The sequence below is a fragment of the Microplitis mediator genome, chromosome 7 (assembly GCF_029852145.1).
Source record: "Microplitis mediator isolate UGA2020A chromosome 7, iyMicMedi2.1, whole genome shotgun sequence".
Taxonomy (NCBI): domain Eukaryota; kingdom Metazoa; phylum Arthropoda; class Insecta; order Hymenoptera; family Braconidae; genus Microplitis; species Microplitis mediator.
Window position 1 is genome coordinate 18,855,072 of NC_079975.1, and position 24,370 is coordinate 18,879,441.

At 25.2% G+C, this 24,370-nt stretch overlaps 3 protein-coding genes and 1 non-coding gene across 7 annotated transcripts; 3 read left to right on the top strand and 1 right to left on the bottom strand.

The window, feature by feature from the left end:
• The first annotated feature begins 334 nt into the window (after positions 1-334).
• On the top strand, positions 335-7,035 carry LOC130672232 (hydroxyacylglutathione hydrolase, mitochondrial). The gene is made up of 4 exons (XM_057476664.1): positions 335-488; positions 602-748; positions 3,896-4,345; positions 4,457-7,035. Exons 1-4 carry the CDS (start codon positions 447-449, stop codon positions 4,721-4,723), a joined length of 906 nt encoding a protein of 301 aa, XP_057332647.1. The 5' UTR covers positions 335-446; the 3' UTR covers positions 4,724-7,035.
• On the top strand, positions 1,253-1,324 carry Trnag-ucc (transfer RNA glycine (anticodon UCC)). The gene has a single exon. It is a non-coding gene; the product is annotated as a tRNA-Gly (tRNA).
• A 107-nt stretch (positions 7,036-7,142) lies between the features above and the next one.
• LOC130672233 (uncharacterized) lies at positions 7,143-9,275 on the bottom strand. The gene is made up of 4 exons (XM_057476665.1): positions 9,053-9,275; positions 8,872-8,942; positions 7,616-7,961; positions 7,143-7,380 (listed from the first exon to the last, which is right to left on the bottom strand). Exons 1-4 carry the CDS (start codon positions 9,149-9,151, stop codon positions 7,273-7,275), a joined length of 624 nt encoding a protein of 207 aa, XP_057332648.1. The 5' UTR covers positions 9,152-9,275; the 3' UTR covers positions 7,143-7,272.
• Positions 9,276-9,305: 30 nt separating this feature from the next.
• Positions 9,306-23,527, top strand: LOC130672225 (uncharacterized). 4 transcript variants are annotated; one of them, XM_057476647.1, is made up of 5 exons: positions 9,306-9,565; positions 12,227-12,407; positions 16,452-19,255; positions 21,504-21,789; positions 21,869-23,527. In XM_057476647.1, exons 3-5 carry the CDS (start codon positions 17,015-17,017, stop codon positions 22,045-22,047), a joined length of 2,706 nt encoding a protein of 901 aa, XP_057332630.1. In that variant the 5' UTR covers positions 9,306-9,565; positions 12,227-12,407; positions 16,452-17,014; the 3' UTR covers positions 22,048-23,527. The 4 variants fall into 4 exon arrangements, with proteins under 4 accessions (XP_057332630.1, XP_057332634.1, XP_057332633.1 ...); XM_057476651.1 differs by lacking the exon at positions 9,306-9,565 and adding an exon at positions 12,035-12,094; XM_057476650.1 differs by lacking the exon at positions 9,306-9,565 and having other exon boundaries at positions 12,115-12,407.
• The last annotated feature ends 843 nt before the right edge of the window (positions 23,528-24,370 follow it).

Sequence of the window (24,370 nt, forward strand, 5' to 3'; positions counted from 1 at the left end):
TAAAAATTAATTGTCATGAATTAATAATAAAAAATAAATTTTTTAACAAAAACGAATGAGGTTAGCCATTAGATTTTTACTAATCTACAGTTTTCTTAATATCAACAAATAATCTATTTTATCGACATTCAAGTTTAATTTAAATTTAAAAAAAAATAAAATAAAAACAGTTTAAGAAATTAAAATAAATTATAATTATTAGATTATCAGTGTATGTTTATTTTTTTAAATTCAAAGAGTAAATTGCACACATCACAAAGATAACCCAAATGATCATATGTCTAAATATAAATTAATTTTCGCGGTATAAAAGACAAGTGCTGCTAACCTTTGATTTTCTTTATTCAAAATATTTACATACAAATATATATACATTGTCAAATATATTTTGAATTGTTATAAATTACGTCGTCATAAATTTTTATTGTCTATGGATTTTGTATGCTATGAATAAATTCAATTTTACTAAAAACAATTTGTCTAATTTGGTATGTATATAATATCTGTTGTTATCGAGGTTTTTTTTTTTAATCACAATAAAATAAAAACAAATTTTCTCAAGTACATCTTTATCTTTATTGATTGAAAGATATTCTTACAGATAAATTTAAAAAATCCAATTAAAAATATTGTTTATAAATTTTGCAATAAAGTTACAAGCAAAATGCATAGTGTTTCTACATTGATACAAGGACAAAATATGTCTATTAAAATTCTGCCGGCACTTGATGATAATTTTATGTACTTGGTAATGTATTATTTATATGTATTCTTAGTATTTTAAATTAAATTTTATTTTTAAGAATACTTAAATACTCTTTTTCAATATTATTATTATTTTTTATTAACTGTTATGTTATGAATAATGCAATCTGCAATACATGGAATAAAAAAAAAAGTTATTAATTATTTTAACATAAAAAATAATAGAGAACGTAATTCAAATATTTTTAAAATTTAAATAATAATTTTATAATCATATTATCATTTTTTATCATGGTCAGTAAAAGAAAAAGTGTATTGACTACAATTAAAGAATTTAATTTTTACAATAAAGTGTATTTACCCTGATTAAACAGAACGATTTACTCAATGATGAATGTATATCTATATAGTATTAAAATTGGATCGATTTGAGTTGTTTTGAATCATTTCTAATCGTTTTGAATAGTTTTTTAAAGTCAGGGTATCATTTTAATTGTACCAATATTGGAAGCTGTGAACCACCAGAATAGTCAAGGTAACAAGAAGTGCGATGGTGGTGTAATGGTCAGCATAGTTGCCTTCCAAGCAGTTGATCCGGGTTCGATTCCCGGCCATCGCACATTTTTTTTTCTCTTAGTTTTAATTTTTTTTTTTTTTAGTTTGATGATCTAAATAAAAATGATAAATTAAGTTTTGTATTTTTAAATAATTTATATTATTGAGAAAATAAAGAAAATTTAGTCCAAGGCATATTTCTATGATAAAACTAATTAAACTGATTAAATTCGGTATCATCGAAAGTAGGTCTTGGCTTGAATTTTTGTCTTTTCATGGTTCCAGAAATTCTTGTGAGATAATCCATTCAATATATTTAGTTTTGTTAATAAAAGTAACTTTTTTTAATTACATTCCAAAATTGCCATCAAAATTTAAGAACGTTTTCATATTAAATACTGAATTTTTGTTTTTATCAATTAGACAACATCCTGTTGATAAATCTTACAAATTTTATCAGTTTTTTTTGTATCTATTGTTATTGAGATATTTTAGAAAAAAATATAACGAGATAGAATAAGATGACACTAATGAAAAAGTTTTATTATATATTGACTTTTTTAAGTATTACATGATTACACAATTATTAAAATCGACAATGTAAGTTTTAGGACGAACGCTCATTACGTTTTAACAATAATAATAATTAGAAAATATCAATGAGTAAATAATTAAATATAAATCATGTTATAGTGATACTCGAGCAGTAACATAGAGACTGCAGATTGCTGGTTAAAATATAAATTAATAATGACAAATTTACATCTTATTTATAGTTCCGATCCTGAAATTAATTAATTAAGTTGAAGGTTCCGACGAATAGGTTGGATGCAGGTTGTTAGTTAATAAAAAACTATTATTTTACGCAACGTTTCGCAAATTTATTTTTGTTTCATCAGGCGATCATATGTAAATTATTAACACCGTCGATCCTAATTGATTGCCTTGTGATTTATTTTCAAATAAGTCTATGATTATCTCGTGTAAAAAAAATTCGTGCCAAAAAGATTTCAAAAAAAATCAGCATGTGAAGCTTCTAAACTTGAGACAGATTAGAACTTTGAGTCGAAATTTTGTAATTTTAATAGTAAAAAATAAAGTTTATCTAGGACTTTATGTGAGCGAAATTTGATTAAAAAAATAACGTTTTTAAAACATATTTCTCAAAACGTATTTTCACTACACTGAAAAAAATAAATATTTGTCCCAAATCAATCTATTTATTTGTGGATTTTTTTTTAAATATTTTTTAATGACACAAATATATTTGGTATAATTAACTATTTATTTATTTATTTATATTGTACGTCAACCGATTATATACAACTGGTTACATATTATAGTTACAAATATAAGTAAAACTATGATTTGAAAATAGAATCACATTCAATTATAGTTAAATTTAGACGTTTTTGACTGAGGAAAGAAAATAAAACTGGATTACTTATGGAGAAGATTTTTAATATTTGAACGAAAAACCGGTCAAGATCCGCCAAAAAAGTCGATATCCGATATGGACTCGTTGACCTGGTTAGCTATTCTATTTTACGGTCCATTAACTACATAGTTTTTATTGGATCTTAGCGTGTTAATTATTCGATTGTTCCTGAGACACGGTTTATTACAGACTATACCAAAGCCACCTAGTATATCAGGCGAATCAATCAATCCATTAATGATTTTATAGAAGAAGATCCGATCAGTTTTTTGTCTTCGAGTTGATAGATTCTTGATTTTGAACTTCAGACGCGAAATATGACAGTTGATTCAAATAATTTTATAATTTGACTGAAACATATTTGTGGTAAGTAAATGATATGTTTGTGGTAAGATATTAAATTTGTGACGAAGAACGGAAAATTTGACGATACTTAACATATATTTGAAACACATGGCCCAACTAACATTTATTTGCAGCAATCGGATTATTTTTTTTACCACGAATAAATCACTTATTTCACGCAATTAAATTGTTTAAATATATTGTAATAATATAATATATTATATCTTTCTCACAATTAAATATTTATTTAGCCATATTCAAATATACGATATCTTTGGTTCAAATAAATCTTTTGTTTCAGTGTACATTTTACCTTGATTCCGAAAAAGTTCAAAAATCTAATTTGGAACTTTTTTTGATTCTTATAGTGCCATTGATTTCTAGCGGAAACTTTTTTGGAACGAAAGTAAAATGTAGTAAAAATATGCTGTGAAAAATATGTTTTTAAAACGTTACTTTTTTACTCAAAATTCGCGCATATAAAATCCTAGAAGAAGTTTTTTTTTACTATCAAAATTACGAAAGTTCAAAAAAAGTTCCATTCGTTATAATCTGTCTCGAGTTTAGAAGTTCCACATGTCGAACATTTCTCGAATCCCTTTGGGACGAATTTTTTTTTATACGGGATTAATATGTCTATTCTTTTAATTAAAACAGATAAAAAATGTAGTTAACTCATAGCTCTAGGTGCAAGATCGACGGTGTTAATACTTTATCTTATGATCGCCTGAGGATGCAAAAATAAATTTTCGAAACGTTGCGTAAAATAATAATTTGTTATTAACCAGCCACCTGGATCCAACATATACCTCTGAAACTTCAATTTATTAATTAAAAATTAATTTTCACCAGATAATTGATGAAAAAACTAAAGAAGCAGCAATAGTTGATCCCGTAAATCCAACGTTAGTAAGCTCTGCTGTTGAAGAACACAAGGTGAAGCTAAATAAAATTTTAACAACTCATCATCATTGGGATCATGCTGGTGGTAATGTAGAAATGTGTAAAAAATTTCCAAATATAAAAGTATTTGGTGGCGATGATCGAGTCGACGGATTAACAAACAAAGTATCACATGATGAGCTTATTAATATTGGAAATTTAAAAATAAAATGTTTGTCAACACCATGCCATACATCAGGACATATTTGTTATTACTTATCGGGGATTGATAACGATTCTCCAGCTGTTTTTACTGGTGATACATTATTTATCGGAGGTTGCGGTAGATTTTTTGAAGGAACTCCTGAACAAATGTATACCGCTCTTATTAAAATTCTTGGATCACTTCCTGATGAAACGGTAAAGATAATGTTTAGTTAAATAAATTAGTTTTATTTAAATTAATATTCTATTAATGTACTTATCGATTAACTTTCTAATAATGGTATTTTTTTTTCTTTTTTTTTATAGAAAGTTTATTGTGGGCATGAGTACACTTGCAAAAACCTTTTGTTTGGAATGAAAGTGGAGCCATCAAATGAAGATATAAAAAAACAGCTTGAATGGGCTAATAATCAACGTAAAGAACGAAAACCAACAGTCCCTAGTACTATAGGTGATGAAAAAAAATTCAATCCTTTTATGCGTGTTCACGAAAGTTCAGTTAAAGATTTTACTGGCACGAATGATCATATTTCAACAATGGCTAACTTACGTCAAGAAAAGGATAACTTTTAAATAGTTTATTAATAAAAACATTACTAAATTTATTGGTTATTTAAAGAGTATAAAAATCGCTTCAAAAAAATATATATAGACTATATATGTATATGTACATTAGATTGGAATCGTTTAAAATGACTTTCATAATACCTATGCAATTTAAATCTATAAGATGAATAACACAATTGAAAGTATCATTACCAGAGGAAAATCCGTCTTTAATTTTAATACTTTGTAATAAAGATCTTCCATATTTTAAAGACATATTGCTCTTATCTAAGTGACATTTATTAAATAATATAGTCAATATGAAAATATATTTTCAATTGTCATAACGATCGGATCGGCTGAGAACTTTTAATTAAAAATAAAAATATACTGATCAGAGTATATGTATTATATATATTTAGAATTATTAGAAATAATACTAATAATAGTAAGCAAATCTGATCATTTATAGAAAAATCAAATATTTAAAACTTTTATAAATAAGGAAAAAGACCTAGTACCTGATCAGTTAGATACGAAAATTTGTGCTCAACAATAAAAATAAAAGAAAAGAATTCGCGCAAATTTCCCTATATCAAAATGACGATCGCGAGCAAATTCACGTGAATTAAATGAAAAGATATATTCAAATATCGAATATCATGAAAGAACTTCGAAATTGAGGTTGTCAAAATAACATGTCTATAAGATAATCAGCAAGATAATTATCAAGACCATCAGCAAGACAATCAGTCGAACGATTAGCAAGACTACCAACAAGACAATTTATTTATTTATTTATTTATTTATTTATATATATAAACGCCAATCGGCAATATACATCAATTTACATGTTCCTTGAATTTAAATTTATAAAATATAAATTAAAAATTTATTGAATTTACAAGTTTTAGCTCGAAAATTTTACCAATATTTGACTAGTGAGAATCAATTGCAATTGACTAGTAAGAATTAGTAGCTATTGTTAGTGATATTTCAAGATATTTTTCTTGAGGTTGGAGCGAAAAGCCTGGATGGATCCACCAAAAAAGTTTACTGAGTCATGCAGGGAGTTCACCAAGTTGGATATCCTGTTATTTAGTCGATTTATCACGTAGTTTCGATTTGAATTAATGGTTTTCAACAGGCGGTTATGCCTGAGCTTTCGATCGTTCGTGATAAACTTGAAAGCGTTATAGATGTCCGGTGCATCAATAAGATCATTGAAGATCTTATAGAAAAAGATCATATCTGCAACCTTCCGTCGCTCGATAAGCCTATTAATCCCATATTCTCTTCGCACATCATCCGTTGTTGATCCAAAACTCATTATAGGATTGGAGAAGAGTAAGGATTTACAAAACTTGTGTTGAACCCTTTCAACCCTGCTGATTGAGGTTTCTGTGAATGGAGACCATCTTACTGTTCCATATTCTAAAATGGGCAATATAAGAGCTGAGAAGAGACAAATCCGGGATTGGACATTGCTGAAGTCCTCCCTGATTAAACAAAATGATTAAAAAGTATTTAAAATGATTTGTTTTTTAATCATTTTAAATACTTTTTAATCCTTCAAATCATTTCTAATCCTGTCTCTTATGGACATTTAACGTGTGAAATCATTTTTAATCATTTTGTTTAATCAGGGCTTGCTAATTGTCTTGCTGGTGGTCTTGCTAATTGTCTTGCTGATTGTCTTATTGACATTTTTTTTGACAACCTCAATTTCGAGGTTCTTTTATAACATTCGATATTTGAATATGTCTTTTAATTTAATTCACGTAAATTCACTCGCGATCGTCATTTTGACGTAGGGAAATTAGCGCGAATTTTTTTCTTTCATTCTTATTATTGAGCACAAACTTTCGTACCCTGAAGTGATCAGGGAACTAGTACTCGATCACTCCATGTATTTCTATGTCTACTTGGAAAGAAGATGGTACTGGCTACTATCCCGGATTATACTGTTACATCTGAGGCAAAAAAACAAAATTTCAGATAGTACCACTTACATCTGGATTATACTCAATTCTATCTCAGATTTAGCTCAGTTACATCTGTAGATATCCAAATACATGAGTGATTGTGTACTACTTCCCTGGTCGGGTACTGAGTCTCTTACTTTAGTAGAAATTTATTCTTATAATAACAATTTTTGTCATGTCTTAATTTCAAGATTGTATTTAAAATTATTATTTTCTTGTTTATTACATTATTTTGCAATATAAATAAATTATCTATACGTCTAACAATAGTCAATAGAATCTGTTCAATTTGTATTAAAAATTTGTGAGTTCTAAGTAATATTAGCATTTCTTTTCAACGTTACCTAAATAAAAATTTTATGTATTTGATTGTCAAAAAATTGATCAGATTGAATTATAATTTTCTAACGAAATCTACAATTTATTGACACTGATCTATTCCACGTAATTATAATAAAAAAACATAATGATATTTTGTAATTAATATGATTATTTGATAGTTATATACAATGAAGCTGTTGATGTAATTTTTTTATTAATAAAAAATATTTTGATTTATCTAAAATTACAATTTATTATTTAAATTCTATGTTATAAATTAACGGGCATTTGACTAGGAATTTCTTCACTTTTTTTATTATATTTTTGCATTTCTGCAACATATTTTTCTTTAGAACGTTCATACATGTCATAATAAACCTGTAAAACAAAAAAAAAGAGTATAAATTTTACAGTAAATTAAATAATATGAATATTTAAATATATTATCATAACTCATAACTTTGTCAACTGATCAAATAAAAATATGTAACATACACAAAAAAAATTATTCATATATGTTGAAATATATATAATGTAGTAATTATAACTTTAATTTTCGTGTTTAAAATAATGATGATTGATAAGTTATGATAATAAAATATGTAATAAGAACCTTTTTATCTTCAGAAGTAAGTGACTTCCATGTGGTTGCTAATTGTCGTGTTAATTCTTGTTTGCTTGGCTCTGGTTCTCCAGCTAATCTTTCCATAACACGTGGCCTCTGTTCTTGACAAAATTGAAAAAAAGGATTTGCTGGACGTTTTGGAGCATTAGGATCAGCTTTCATTCCTTTCCGTTTAGTTCCTTTCTTTAATTTTTCATCTTTTACAACCGGTAATCCACATTTATTTAATTTTTCTGGCTTTACTGTTGCTGAAAATATATTATTCTCTTCCAATACTCCCATAGGAGCATCACGCCATTGATCACCATGTTTATCTAATCGATCAATTAAAAATCTACGATAAAATATAAAATTAATTAAACATTTTCATATTAATCACAATAATAATAATAATTGATAGACATATATACATTAGGGTGGTCCTCAAAAATTAAATTTCCTCAGACGCCCCGTAAAAAGCTTCTTTTTAGTGAAAAAATACGTGGGAAATTTGGTTTTTTATTTTTAAGTAAAAAGAATACGTGCCTTAGGACGATCAAAGTTTATTTTTCGATACAATCGTGTTTTTTTTTAAATATCTCATGAAATATTCAGATTAAAAGAAAAAATCAAAGGAACATTTTTGTAGGAAATTACATTCTTGACAAAAAAAAGGTCATATTAATTTTTTTTTTTATAAAATGTGTATTTATGAAGATATTTTTAAAAAACTTTTTTTAGATCTTATCAATTGAGCATTTAAAGGATTACGAATGTTAAAAATAACATTTTTTTTTAAATATAGACAACTTCGTAACTCGTAACAATCAAAATTACATATCAATATAACAATCATTAATGCTTGTTATAGTTTCTATATATTTAGAAAAATGTTATTTTCAATATTGTAATCCTTAAAACGCCAATTCATGAGATCTAAAAAAAGATTTTTTTTTTTAAATATTTTCATAAAAACACATTTTATAAAAAAAAATGTGTTTTTGTCATGACCTTTTTTGTCAAGAATTTAATTTCCTACAAAATTATTCCCATGATTTTTTTCTTTAATCTGCATATTTCATGAGATATTTTAAAAAACCGTGATTGTATCAACAAATGAATTTTGATCGTCCTGAGGCACATGTTCTTTTTACTTAAAACGAAAAAACCAAATTTCCCACGTATTTTTCACTAAAAAGAAGCTTTTTATGGGGGGTCTGAGGAAATTTAATTTTTGAGGACCACCATAATATACATGTACATACTTTTTTTCTTTTCTCGTTCGTTTTAAAAGTTTTCGAATTTTTTGAAATCGATAAACAAGTCTCTCATTGTCCTAAAAATAACAAAATTATAAATTAATCTCAAACTTTAATATTAAAATTATAAATAAATTTTATAACTTGATAAAAAAAAAAACAATTTTCAATAGGTTGTAAACAATACCTGTTGTAAAACTTCACATCTTTCAAGTAGAATTTGATATTTACGTTTATAAATATTGCACTCAACAGGTTCTGTATAATAATCTGATTCATCTGACATTACAATAAATTTATTATTTTTTTATTCTATTTTAATAAACTAAATAAAGATATTTAATTATCAAATTATTTTTATTATGTTTAGACAAGTTTAAATCAGCTGATTCATAATTTAATTTTTTAACACAAGAGCGCGCTGGTACGCCTCCAGCAAATGGTTTATATAATTAAGCAATTATTATCAATTGCATTGAGCATTCAAATATTTATATACATATATAGATATATAAATACACTATATTTTTTAAAAATAATAATTCAAAAATAATATATTTGAATATAGTATTTAAATTTGAAAAATTTGGATGCAACATATTGGATACAATTTTTACTACTTTGCTGTACCTATAAAATGAAAAAACATCCAACGTGACAAAATTTAAGGATCAAAAGGTTCTAAAGCTGGCTCGGAAAGGTCAGTTATTAAAAGTATTTTTTTTTAAATATTATTTTTTTTTTAATTAATTAATTACTAAAATATTGTGAAATTTTTATTTTATTATTTTCTTATTATTTTTTTTGTTTAATTTATTTCTTATTAATAATTATTTTTTTCTTTATTAACAATCATCCCTTGCTGGCTGAATTTAATAAACAATGAAATAGTTTAAACTAAATAACTAATTGTTGTTAAAGTAGAATTCATTTTTAGCGGTATTAGATTTATATTCTAAAGATATATTTAAAATTAAATATTTATTTTAGAATAATGGTAAATTATAAATAATAAATTATAAATATGAATACATTTAATCATTAATTATAATTACTCAATTAATAAGTATTTAATATCAAAGATTTTTTTCTAACTGTAATTTTTATTAACAATAATTTATTAATAGTATCAATTCATTTTTTTAAAGAAAAAAAAATATTAAACACAAATATACGTCAACAATTAATTAGCTCACATGTGATTTATAGTTAATATTAATTAATAAAGGGGTGAAATTATTATCATTGTTTGAATTAAATATAGACTGCATACCCAGTTCATATATTTATTGATAAGATAATAAAACGTATTAAAATTAGCAACATTTCGACATTAATTATGTCATCTTCAGTCCAAAATCTTTAAATTAAAAAACATGTCCATGAAGATTTAGAAAACTCGGTATTGCTTATTAGGGATTTTTTTTTTTTATTAATATGAAATTTTTTATTTAAAAATTAAAATTTCCGTGAAAAAATATTCGTTCCAAAAATTTTCTAAAAATGTTCATGACAGTAAACTTCCAAAATTGAGACAATTCTGAACTTTAAGTTGAACATTTTTGGAACTTTGAAAAAGCAAAAATAATTTGATTTGATAATTTTTTGGGGATGAAGAACATTAAAAAAAACGAAATTAATTAGGAACTATGAACATTTACGACTCTTACCAGAATTATTCAGACATGAAGCAAAAAAAAAATAAAAATAATTTCAAAATATTTATCAACATTTTTTTACTTTTGTTAGAACTTTTTGGGAAGGTCAGTTTTTTTCACTTTTTAATTTGTTCAAAAAATGTGTGATTGGAACTAATTCTGAACTTATTGTAAACTCAAACAATTGTCAATTCAAATTAATTTTGCTTAAAAAATGAAAAAATATAGAAACTCGCAAGAAAAGTCCACATTAGTTGAAAATTTTTCACACTTCTAACTATTTTAAAGTTCCAAAAATCTTCAACTCAAAGTTCAGAATTGTCTTAATGTTGGAAGTTCACTATCAGGAACATTTTTGGAACAAATTCTTTTTACACGGGTAATTGTCGATAGCTCCCGTGAATAAAAAAAAATTATTAAAGAAAGGTTGAAAAACCCTGATGAAACAACTGAATTTGACCGAATTAAAATTTTTAATTCTGTTATATTCTGTTGAATTCTGCAAAACAGAATTCCACTGCATTGAAAATTTGGATTTTAATTAAACAGAATAAAACCGATTTAAAAATTTCAAATTCGTTTTAATTCAGTTTAATTCAGATTCAGAACCAGAAATTGGAGAATTATTTTTTAATTAATCAGAATTAAACCGAATAGAATTATTTAAATTCGTTTTAATTTGGACAAATTCTGGTTTTCCTGCCGAATTAGACAGAATTCATTTTTAAGTTAGGTACCGAATTAACAGAATTTATCTGAATTAAATAGAATTAAAAATTTAATTCTGTTTAATTCGATCGAATTCAGTTGTTTAATCAGGGAAGTGTTGACTTTTTTAAACTTCAAAACATGACACAACGATGAACTTTTTTTGATCGTTTTTTAAACTTTTGAAAAGTCAAAGGAACAATCAATGATTGACTTGATACTATTAAAATATGCTCAAAAAAAAAGTTCAGAAATAGTTAAAATCATTTTTGTCTGACCGTATTTTGCACTGAAAAAAAATTATAAAATTTATCACTTTTAATGGGAAGCCAAACAAGTTTACAAAAGAGTCTAAAAATATTCATTTATATGATTATGTCAATTGTTTTCTTCTTTGAATTTTCAGAAGTTTAAAAATCGTTTAAAAAAAGTTGGTTTTTGTGTCTCGTTTTGAAGTTTCAATTAGTCAACGCTTTTGAAGACAGCTGTCTTCACTATCATAACTATAAATGAATTTACAATAAGTACTTATTAAAAGTAGCCATGTATGTTTTAAAATTTTAATTTCATTATCAATTATTATCAATGCACCCTTAAATATAGTATTCATTCATTCAAAAACACCCAAATAAATATTTTCGTGAATATTATTATTAGTATAATCGACCTGTACTATTGTCAACAATTATTATTATTTTCATTGTTATCATTATCATCCTTTGTTATTGTTATTATATCATAAAGATAAACGCATGCGTGTAACTAAAATTCACCCTCGATTCACTCATTTTACCATTTTATCAAAACAGCTATTCCATTCATTGTGCTCACTTTAAAATAATTTTACGTGTCGTCTTAGCTGGGTTATTTATAATAATTAAATAAAATCCTCTTATATATCTTCCTTATGTTATTAAAAATATACTGACCAATTTTAATGTGATAAATTAGTTTAAATAATCTTGTGGTATTAATTTTATTATTTTTTATTTTAGCAAACGTATTTGATGTAGTAAAACAATTTCAATTCTTGGACTAGACGCTGCAGCTATTTCGCACTATATAACTTAACTCTGCATAATTTTCATTAGTGAAAATCCATTGAATCACGGAAATAAGAGTCATGCAGTGTGCCAAAGTTTTTTAGTATTTGCTAATGGTTCAAAGTAGTAGTGGGTAAGTTTATTTTATTATTTATAAATTTTTTAATTTTAATTAATCATTTATTTGATAAATTTTACATTAAAAATGATATTGAAAGTTACAAATATTCAAATAATTTAATGTTTTCTGTAAACAAGTTGCTTATGATTAGAAAAAATATTTTTAAAATAAGAACAAAAAAATTTTTAAGTTCTTGACATGCATTAAAAATTTTTTTTCTATGAGTATTTTGCTTGTTCATTTAAAAAAAAAAATTTAATAATTTCTTAAAGTCTGTCACTTTCAGTTCCATAATAAAAACAAAATTAATATTAAGAAAATATATTTTTTATTTTAAATTATAGAGTATATTTAATATACATTAATTCTATGAACAAATTTATCAATTTATAAAAAAAAATTGACTTTTTTTTTAAATTTATATTTATGATACTTGATATATTTTATTTGAGAGCATTTAATTTTGGTACTGATCGATATGTCCAGCCATTGTTGTGATGTTATTTCAACATCAGCATCATCAGCTGATGGCTTTTTTAACGATCTCTCTTTTTTATTTTTATTTTTAAAAGCTTATTTAAGTCTTCTCTTCTTATCATCACGCAATCTTTGAATTTTTCTTTAACTATCTAAATAATAATCTTCAAGAGTTACTATATTTCAAATTAATTACAGAGTTAACACTTTATTTTATGGAAATCAAATTTCCGCGTTATTTAATGAATTACATCAATTATGATAATCAATTAATTTAACATATTATTTTTTTTTTTATTTTTTCTTGTAATTTACGTAACGATTTAAATTCCGGATAGTTAGAATTATTAAAGGCGGTAAAGAGAAATATATAACCAGATAAATAATAAAATATTCAAATTATTTGGCAGGAATATATTTTGATTTATTGAGTAATTATTTGACTATTAATGATTTATGAACTAATAATTTATAAAAAATATATTAACTGCAGTTATGTAGTTATATATAAGTGATTTTTATTTTAAAAATAATAAAAAAATCGTATATTGCAATATAATTAGAAATCTTATCTTAAATTACAAATAAATATTAATTTTTTTCATCAAATAGTAATTTAATGTACAAGTGTTAACGATAATAATTCTAAGAATGATATACATGTATATATATTTCTCAACCACTTAATTTTTAAAATAATTGTAAGGAAAAAGTTTTTAAATTATTTATTTTTCAGTAATCATCCGCGATATTTTAAAATAAATATTGCAGTTATTAAAAATCATACGAACATAAAAAATCAATAAATTAAAATGAAATAATAAATAAAACTCAGTATCAGTGATTTACTTTAATGAAGGAGGATTAGATAGCAGGATAGTAATAATTGTAAGTTAAAAAGAGAGATGTAAAGAAGTATATGTAGTTGTCGGTTATGATGAGTCGAGACACGTACCATAAAGAAGGCAACACGTTATCACATCAGTACTAGTCGGTTAATCTTGTTGTGAGGATGTCGAGTTGTCTTTTACAAAGAGATTCTACGAGGTCATAAATTAAAAAATTGCTCCGAAAATAATATAAAGTTTATAAAAAAGAAAAAAAGAAAAAAAATTTAATCTCAATCTCAATACTAATAAATTACAAGGGCAATATTTTTTTAGTGTCATTTAGGTTTATTTTATCTAAAATTACCTAGATTTAATTTTTTAAATTTAATTGGGCATTTATACTTATCACTAAGACATTTGATTAGCCACGTAAAATTAAATTAGTGTAATCCAGTTACTCGTATATAAAATACATCACGAATTAATTTTATTTTATTAATTTTTGTTTATTTTTCAATATCTAATATCATATCACTAACAGTTCATGGTCATTATCACGATCATCATCAGTAAAATGAAGTCCAAACAAAAAATTAAAAAATTAAATAATTATTTGCGTAATTTACAAGTTATGAGTTTTATTAAATAAATATGTGTATAAATATATATATACATTTTTTGTACTTTATGACTTGTGTACGATGATTAAAATTACGGTTTTAAAAGATTTATTTTTCTAATGTCATCGGTCGCCAGAAGAATATACGCGTATCGCAGTATGACCTAATGAAGGAAGTTCTTATTCTATACTTGTGTAGACAAAAGTACGTTTACTTAGAGTTCAAGTGTCGAATGATAACGTTTTAAAATGAGCATTATGTTATTTATAATAACGTCTACCCACGCACAGTTATAGTTTATTATTTTTTATACCTTTAAGAAAATAAAGCAATGACATATCAATGTCTCCATTGTGTACCAGGTAAATTTTATTGTTTTTATTTTTACTATTATTTTTAAATAAATAATTACGGTCATTATCAATAATCACTTATTATAATAACGTATCGTTTCTTCTTTTTGTATTTTTTTTTTTTAGTAATTTAAAATTTATATATACATACATATATAATATTACTATTTTTTTTATTAATAATAAATGAAACAAATATTTATCGATATTCAAAAAAATTTTTTTAACTCCAAAATCACAGATATTTTACTTATTTTAATTCATTAATATAAATATCATTTTTTTTTTAATAAAAAAATGTATATATTTTTTTTAACGAAATCCAATTAATTTGAAAAAATATTTACTGTCTAATACTTTTCTTCTTGCTCAGTATAAATAAAAAATAATAAAATCTGCTAATAAATTAATATCAAAATATGAATTAAATATAACTATTAATAAAAAATAAATTTTACATTATATATTTTATGTGTAAACATATATTGGTATTATTATTATTTTATCTATATAAAAAATAACGAATGAATTAGATAGAGAATGTTTAAGTAAAGAATAAGAGAAGCAATGACGTGGATAGATATTAGTTGTGTAGGTACACCAGTTAAGTTCTTAAATGGACAGCAACTCATACACAATGAATGTTATTTACAATGGTATACGATAACTAACTCGAGTTCTCTATGGTGTGGTTAATAGCAATGTTCTTACTATCTAGATGAAACGAGCATCTGTAATATTAATTTAATAGATAAAACATCAACCGACATTAACTTATCATATTTACATTTATCAGTGTAGTTATTGTACTTAAAAATCGATAAATTTATCGGAAATTTAAAAAACATCTAAGTATATTTTTGAGTTTGAATATCAAAAGTGTAATTAAGTTTACTCTGTCAAAAACTTAACTTGAAATTTAAAGCAAATGACTTCTTGAAGTTATCATAAAATTCAAATCACTCAGAATTGTAAAATTTAAATTAACTTATTTATATACTTTATTTTTACATTACTTTAATTCTTTTCATGTTACAAAAATTAAAATCACAATGGATTTTATTTTATTAGTCAATTAATTTTAAATAATATTTATTTTAAAGCCAATAGTTATTTGGAAAACCATACACGGAAAAAAATTAACTATATAAATTGAGAAACGACAAGTAATATAAAGACAAAGTGATCAGTAAATACTATCATTCTAAATAGTAATTCTTTCATTTATAATTAAAACGTAAATAGAAGATAAATATTAAAATTTATTGTCTATGCAGAAAAATTAATATTTGAACTTTAAAAATTGTAACTTAAACATTAAAAATTTATGACACTGAGGTTCCGTGTTATAATTTCAAACACTAATTTTAAAAATTTATTTTTTTCTATGTAATTTTAATTCAAAATTTTTTTTTCATTTATAATTAGTTTTTAAATATGAGAAAGTTCACAGCAAGGCTTAAATGAACTCACAATTATCAAAAACTAATTACGGTTTTTAAAAAAAAGTTAGTACTGTATTTTTATTCCAATCCAACTCAATCTCTAAATTGATCCCATAGAGCACAAATTTTTAAGTAATCACATTTAATTGTTTCTTCATTAAAAATTGTTTTTATTTTTTGAATTATATGAACAAATCGATATTCTTGTAAAATTAATAAATTTTATTAAATTTTCATGACAATTATCCTTGAAAATTAAACAAAATTTTCGACAGTATAAAAATATAATTAAAATTTTGATTAATAAATATTTAAATAATTTATGTTGCAGAATTTATAAAAAGGGTCGAACTAATATCGTTCACCGGATGGGTGCCTGGACTGAAAATAGTTCTGTTAAGGTGGTGAAGGTGATTCAAAACGAATTCAACTCGTGGTCAATTAACGATAGTAACAATAATAACAATAACAATAAAAAAAAAATAATTGTTTCACCTGGTACAACAATAGATGAACGTAATAGACCACGAATTAGAATTCGTCAACGGATTGACTTTGAGTGCAATGCTGATACGTCTACGACGAATAAAAAGTGGACGACGACGGCGACGAAGACGACGGGAATTACTAAAAAAATAAATAAAACTACAGATATTATTTTAATTATCAACACAATTATTAATACAAAGTTTGTCTTCCATTTCTACGTGTTAATAACTTCATTATTATTATTTACTCATAAGATCATCAATGAGTGGTCAATTTTATCAATTTTCAAATTGAAAACCAAAGCAATAAATTATTTATGCTTGTGTGTGTAAAAAAAAACAATAACAATAATAACAACAACAGACAACAGTTTTAATTAAGTGCTTTATAATAAATATTTTGAGAATGGATCCGAATGTTTGGCCACACTCAACTGATAATGAATCAATGAATAATTATAAAGCCGACAATGAGGGTGTAAATATTAAATTCAATTGGACTAAAGCAGACATAAATTCCGAAGCATTAAACTCGGAGTTTGAAACTAGTTATGTTAAAAGTGTCCAGCAAATAAATCGTGACGATAATAGTGTCAATATGATTGATAAAGATCAACAAGAAGATGAAAATGATGAAGAAGTAATAGGTTTTGTGAATGATATTATTTTTGAACAAGTAAAACCTAATTATGATAATGAAATAGATGGTAAAAATAAAATTACCGCGCCAGATAATTTAAAACGACCAGAAAGTTTGTTTGATAGTAAAATAAAAAATGATGAAATAATAGCGAATGGTAATAATAATAAATGTTTAAGAGTTAAATTTAGCTCGAAGAAACGAAAAAAATCATCATCGTCAAGATCAAAAAAAGAAATAAATAAAGAACAGCCAAGTCCGTCATCTATTTCAACATCAAGTTGTTCACCATCAACTGGAGTTAGTTCTGATGAAGATAATTCGAGTTTTGAACAATTTGCGGAAGCTCGTCCACCTGATGGTGGATGGGGTTGGGTTGTAGTTGCAGCAGCATTTATGGTTAATTTAATTGCCGATGGAATAACATTTTCATTTGGAGTTATTTATGTTGAATTTTTAAATTACTTTGGTGAAGGAAAATCTAAAACCGCTTGGATTGGATCACTGTTTATGGCAATGCCATTGTTGTCGGGACCAATTGCAAGTTTTTTAACTGATCGTTATGGCTGTCGACGTGTTTCAATAGCTGGAAGTATACTTGCAACCCTTGGTTTTGTTATAAGCTCATTCACCAGCTCAATGGGCGTACTGATTTTCACATTTGGAGTTGTTGCGGGTTTTGGATTGTCACTGTGCTTTGTCGCAGCCGTTGTAATTGTCGCTTATTATTTTGATAAAAAACGATCATTTGCTACGGGATTATCAGTTTGCGGTAGTGGAATTGGAACTTTTATATTTGCTCCAGTGACACAATATTTATTAGCCGAATATGGTTGGCGTGGTACAACATTAATATTAGCCGGATTGTTTTTAAATTTAGCGGTTTGTGGTTGTCTCATGCGTGATCTTGAATGGACAACAGTACGTGCTAAAGCTAAATGTGAAGAACGTAAACGTAATAGAGAACGTAAAAGAACTAGTAGATTACAAAGTTCAAGTGTTGATTCGTTTTCAGCAAGTTTGTCGATTAACACAACGACCCAAACACCTCATACTATTGGTAATTCAGTATCAGCAAATCCAGTAGACACAGATTGCCTTAGGCGAATTAACAAAGAAGACAATAATGGTAAATTATTTTCTAGTCTTCTTACATTGCCGACATTTTTAAAAAATGGTGATCAAGTACCTCTTGAAGTACTTGATCTTTTATCAACACGCAAAGACGTATATAATGTTTTAATGCACAATTATCCAAGACTTTTGACGTCTTCAAGAAGTATAAGTGATTCAGCAACTCTCAATGATCCTATGATTAATTGTCCAACTGTCAAAACAGGAAGTCCTCATAGTTTAAATACACAGCAAATAAATCAATATAAAAAAAATCAACAGCCAAAACAACAACAACAACAACTACAACAACAACTACAACAACAGCAACAACATACAACAGACAAATTTAATAATTCAGTGAAATTGAATTCAGATAAAATTTTCAATTCTGAACAACAACAAGACAACGACGATATTGCCTTTAATATTGCATACCTATGGTGGCTCAATAAAAATAAAGCTGATTGTTCTTTAAAAAGATCTGCAACACTTGAGGCACATCGTAGAGTAGCACCGGCATATTTAAGAAATGTCAGAGTTCACAGGCATAGTCTTACATACCGTGGTGCCATGCTCAATATCAATAGATATCGTTTAAGGGCATCCAGTTGTCCAGATATTTATAGAAATTCAATGACAACAATTGCTAAAACAAAATTTGTTTGGTACTCAGGTCTTTGGGAATTTTGGGATTTACTTGTTGACATGCTAGATTTTTCACATTTTGGTGTTTCGAAATTTCTCTTATTTTCTATAAGTAATTTCCTTTTACACACTTGGTACGATGTGCCTTATGTTTATCTTACTGACAATGCTATTGAGATGGGATTCAGTGAAACCGACGCGTCGATCCTCATTTCCGTTATTGGCATCGCTAATATGTTTGGCGAGGTATGTTTTTATTTTGTTACACATTTTATTTAATTTAATGTAGGATTGCTCTATCAATAGATTAACTATTATAATTAAATAATGAAATTTATTATGTTCCTACTCTAAATTTTTCTACTCGAGTACAAAACTATTGAAGATTTCCATCAGTAAATTTTCTATTTGAAAACATTTTGATACTAAAATTGTCTATTTAGAATCTTTTTTATCCATACCAATTTTTACTTAAAGACATTCTCAGACAGTGCCCCCCCTCCCCACTTTTTTTTAAAATATTCAATGACTTTCGACTGATATAACCGCAGTAAAATTTAATTAATTAAGTAAAGCATTAATTGAAAAAAGGACGACGTAGTTGCAATTTTGCAGAGACATAGAGTTAAAAAAAATTATGATATTGAAGTAGGCCGACGTCTAATAATTTTTTGACTTTTTTTCAAAACGATAAATTATAAAAAAAATGTTTTAAAAAAATTGCACCTATAGTTTTTTTTTTTTTTTTTTTTTCATTTTCCATATATGCTTAATTTAATTTTTTTTTTTTTGTAATTGATTTATTGAAAAAAAAAATCGGAAAATTGTTAATTGCCTGTAAACTTCACTAAAATTACTTACGGTTGTTATCAATAAGGAGTCAAACGAAATTTGTTGAATAAATTTTAGCCCACAAAATTTGAAAATTTGAATTATATTGACATCAAAATCTTACTGAAATTTATTTAACAAATTTCGTTTGACTCCTAACTGATAACAACTGCAAGTAACTTTTTGAAAATCTATGTCTCGGTGAAATTGCAACTACGTTGTCCTTTTTTCAAGTAATGCTTTAATTTATTTTTTAATCAATTAATAAAACTTTAATATGATTATGACTGTTGAAAGTCATTGAATATTTTTAAAAAGTGGAGGGGAGGGGGGCCCTTTCTGAGAATGCCCTTAAGTTTTTTGAGATTAAACCTAAAAAAGTTATAGGTCAAACTTGAAAAAATTACGGATAGCAATGTTATGAACAGGAAAGATTCTGAATAGAATATTTTGGGGTGGAAAAATCACTAATAGATTTATTTTAAATAGTTTTTTTGGCTGATAGAAAAGTTCTGTATATAATTATTATAGTCAAATAGAAATGATTTGAATAGAAAAATTTAGAAATAGAATTTTCGCGAATAGAAATATTTCAAATAGGAAATTTACTGATAGTAATGTTCGATAGTTCTATACTTAGATAGAAAAATTTTGAATAGAAATATAATAATGCATGAATAATCAATGATACTGAAGTTAGCCGATGTCTAATAATTTTTGGATTTTTCTCAAAACAATAAATTACAGAAAAAATATTTCATAAAATTGCACCGATAGATTTTGTAATTTTCAACATCTGCATATTTTTAGTTTTTTTCTTTTTATAATTTATTTCTTGAAAAAAAAACCGTAAACTGTTAAGGGGGAAGATGGTCTGAGATACAAAAAAAAGAGCATATTTTTACGATTTTTTTTCAGAGTACCTTCCTTATTAAAATTCTTAAAATTTGTGACATTATTAAGCATCATTTAAAGAATATTCTGCTAAATTTTCATAAAAAAATATTGAAAAATAAGCCAGTGGTAGTGGAGAGAACCAAGTCACCTCAAAAAATAAGTCTCCATGCTGTAGGCAGGATAATTTATGCCTGTCTCATCTGAAATCAAAAAACCAAAAAGATTTCTTTAGTACATAAGTTGATCTTAGATTTGAACAAAGGAATAAACAAAATATTCATTTTGAATTTTTGGTAAAAGTGCAATAAAAAATTTCTGACTTTTACCAAAAATTGTTCCTTTTATTTAATCAAAAAATAAGTAGTTATTGAAAAAAAAAATTCTTTGTTCAAATCTAAGATAAACTTATATACTAAAGAAATCTTTTTGGTCTTTTGATTTCATATGAGGTAGGCATAAATTATCCTGCCTACGGCGTGGAGACTTTTTTTTTTAGGTGACCCGGTTCACCCCACTACCACTGGCTTATTTTTTCAATATTTTTTTATGAAAATATAGCAGAATATTCTTTGAATGATGCTTAATAATGTCACAAGTTTTAAGAATTTTAATGAAGAATGTACTCTGAAAAAGAAAATCACAACAATATGCTCTTCTTTTTGTATCTCAGACCAGCTTCTTCCCTTAATTGTCCAAAATTTTGGGATCGTGAATAATAATTAAACTAATAAAAAATTTAGATTATATAATTATTGAATGTTTTCAGATTTTTCTTGGATGGGCTGGTGACAGAGCGTGGGTAAATGCATCGATTGTCTACGCGCTTTGCATGATTTGCTGTGGTATTGCTACAAGTTTAATACCATTGGTTACTGGTAATTATTATGCATTGTGCTCAGTATCAGCAGCCTTTGGTATATTTATTGCCGCAAATTATAGTCTTACAAGTATCATACTTGTTGAAGTTATTACACTCGAACGATTTACAAATGCATATGGTCTACTTCTTCTTGTTCAAGGGATAGCTAATCTTATGGGCCCACCTTTAGCCGGTAAGTTTTTATAATTATTTATCATTATTTTTTTAAATATTTATATTTTATTTACTTTGTTGTAATAATTTTTGAATAGGCTGGCTCTATGACATCACTGGAACATATGATTTATCTTTTTATCTTGCCGGATTTTTTATCGGTTTGAGCGGTGTTCTTCTTATGGTAGTACCACTAATGGGATATTATAAAAAATTTTTTAAGAGAAATAATGCTGACGTACCAAGAGATGAATTTGCTGAAATAAATAGTGTATAAAATTAATATTTTATCGGATAAAATAACAAATATTTTACAATCTTATATATTAAACCGTAAAAAATCAATTAACGATTTTTTTTAGTCGAGTAATATTTATTATTGCAAAAAATCATTTATCATTTAATAGTTAATTATATGTTTAAAAATATTATTAATAGTTTAAAATTTTTAATTCATTCAGTTGATAATAAGAACAATAATAACTGTATTAGTTTATTGTTTTATTATTAAATAATAACGTGCATACTGTTTTAATATTTTTAATATATGTACAATATTACTGGCGTGTTCGGTTGCTTGCTCTCCGCTGCTAGAAGCAGTACCGATTTATACCGAAAGAATCTGATGGTCAATTTAAAAATTAAAAATGATTTTATTTCGAAAATTCATTGACGAATGAGATTTTTTTTTTTTATTGATATTTAATGATCGAAGATAATATTTGTCTCAATGATTGTAGTCATTACCCGTGTAAAAAAATTTGCTCCAAAAACGTTCCTGACAATGAACTTCTAAAATTGACATTTTTGGAATTTAAAAATGATTCGAAGTGTGAAAAATTTTCAACAAGTGTAGACTTTTCTTGCGGTTTTCTAATTTTTTTTTTTTTAAATTTTTTCAGCAAAAGTGATTTGAATTGACGATTTTATGAGTTTATAATTAGTTCTAATCACTCATTTTTTAGACTATTTTTAAACGATTACGAAACGTGAAGAAAAAACCTGCCCTCCCAAAAAGTTCTAATAAAAGTAAAAAAAATCTTCATAAATATTTTCAAATCGGTTTTATTTTTTTTTGCCTCATAATTCTGATAAGAGTTATAAATTTTCATAATTTCTAATTAATTTCTTTTTTTTTTTAATGTTCAATACATCAAAAAAACTGTCAAATTAAATTATTTTTAGTAAAAAAAAAAAAAAAGAAAATAAAGGAGCGCAGGAAAAGCCGACACCATTTGAAAATTGTTAACTTTCTAATTTTTCCAAAGTTTCAAAAATGTTTAACTTAAAGTTCAGAATCGTCTCAATTTTGTGTTTTATATTTTATAATTTCTGGCAGAAAACATTCTGTTTAACTGACCAATTAATGACAGCCGAGCACAAGCAACCAAACACGCCATGAGTTTGCTTAAAAGAATTTATTAAGTATTTGGAAAATTTTTTTTATCATTTTATTGTTATTAGTCTGCAGAATTAAAAAATTATCAAGTTTATATTTTTTGAAAAGACGAGTTTTAATATGAAAATGCATAAAAAATTTATAATTTACATTTACTTTGAATTTAGAAAAGTTTCCTTTCGACGAACACTTATTTAAATTTCTCAAAATATAATTTTTTTTCCTCTGACTCTTGGAATAAGAATTATAGTTAATTAATTGCATGATTACACAATTGATTTAATGTATTGTGAGTATTAAAAAAGTATGCAATTATATTGTCTACGACAAATATATAATGATTATTTAAAAAAATGTAAATCTATAAAAAATTATAACTATTTTTATTAATATAAGTATAAATATTATTATAATTATAACGTTCTCGTGTAAAAAAAAAAATTTCAAAAATGCACTTAAAAAACATAAAAATTTTAGACAACTTGTAACTTAAAGTAAAAAATTTTTTCAAATTTTTAACAAAAGTTCGATTTTCTAAAATTCAAAAGTTTTTTATTCGTAAAATTTTATGAATTTTTTTTTTCTACACGGGTGATAATTATATAAATTTCGGTCGATTATATATTTTAAGAATAAAGAAAATTACGAAAATTTCAACTCAAGTGTAGCTGAAATAAACGTAATAATTAATTAATTAATTAATAATAAAAATAATAATCAATGGGATCATTTATCCCATAAATTAAAATAAAATACTTGAATTGTTTTAATAAAATAATAATAATTAAAACTTTTCTATAAGTTTAATAAATTTAATTTCTTTAGATATTTTATTATATTGTCATACAAATAATATATAATGATAAAGAACCATTATTAAAACAAATATACTCTATTTAATTAACAAAAACAAACATTATAGCTCGAAATAATAATAACAATATTAATAATAATAATTACAATAATAATAGTTGATTTTTTCTTATATATCACAAATGTGATAAAATCATAAAAAAACAATAGTGTATGTAATAACTGTGTATCCGACAGTGTTTCTGTGATTAAACAGAAGTATTGTGTCATTAGTCATAATAAAATTAAAAATAATCGCGAGTTTATTATATGTATGTAATATAATAGTTTTTTTATAGTACATTTAACGTGATTGTCATTTAATAAATACATCAGATTGCGGCCTTAT

What these genes read in the sequence shown, in the direction of transcription:
- LOC130672225 (XM_057476647.1), top strand. Translation starts at nt 17,015, where the DNA reads ATGGATCCGAATGTTTGGCCACACTCAACTGATAATGAATCAATGAAT. An exon ending in TCGCTAATATGTTTGGCGAG is followed by an intron (nt 19,256 to 21,503) that starts GTATGTTTTTAT and finishes GAATGTTTTCAG; the next exon opens with ATTTTTCTTGGATGGGCTGG. An exon ending in TATGGGCCCACCTTTAGCCG is followed by an intron (nt 21,790 to 21,868) that starts GTAAGTTTTTAT and finishes ATTTTTGAATAG; the next exon opens with GCTGGCTCTATGACATCACT.
- LOC130672233 (XM_057476665.1), bottom strand. Translation starts at nt 9,151, where the DNA reads ATGTCAGATGAATCAGATTATTATACAGAACCTGTTGAGTGCAATATT. An exon ending in GATGTGAAGTTTTACAACAG is followed by an intron (nt 8,943 to 9,052) that starts GTATTGTTTACA and finishes TGTTATTTTTAG; the next exon opens with GACAATGAGAGACTTGTTTA. An exon ending in CGAACGAGAAAAGAAAAAAA is followed by an intron (nt 7,962 to 8,871) that starts GTATGTACATGT and finishes ATTTTATCGTAG; the next exon opens with ATTTTTAATTGATCGATTAG.
- LOC130672232 (XM_057476664.1), top strand. Translation starts at nt 447, where the DNA reads ATGAATAAATTCAATTTTACTAAAAACAATTTGTCTAATTTG. An exon ending in ATGATAATTTTATGTACTTG is followed by an intron (nt 749 to 3,895) that starts GTAATGTATTAT and finishes AATTTTCACCAG; the next exon opens with ATAATTGATGAAAAAACTAA. An exon ending in GATCACTTCCTGATGAAACG is followed by an intron (nt 4,346 to 4,456) that starts GTAAAGATAATG and finishes TTTTTTTTATAG; the next exon opens with AAAGTTTATTGTGGGCATGA.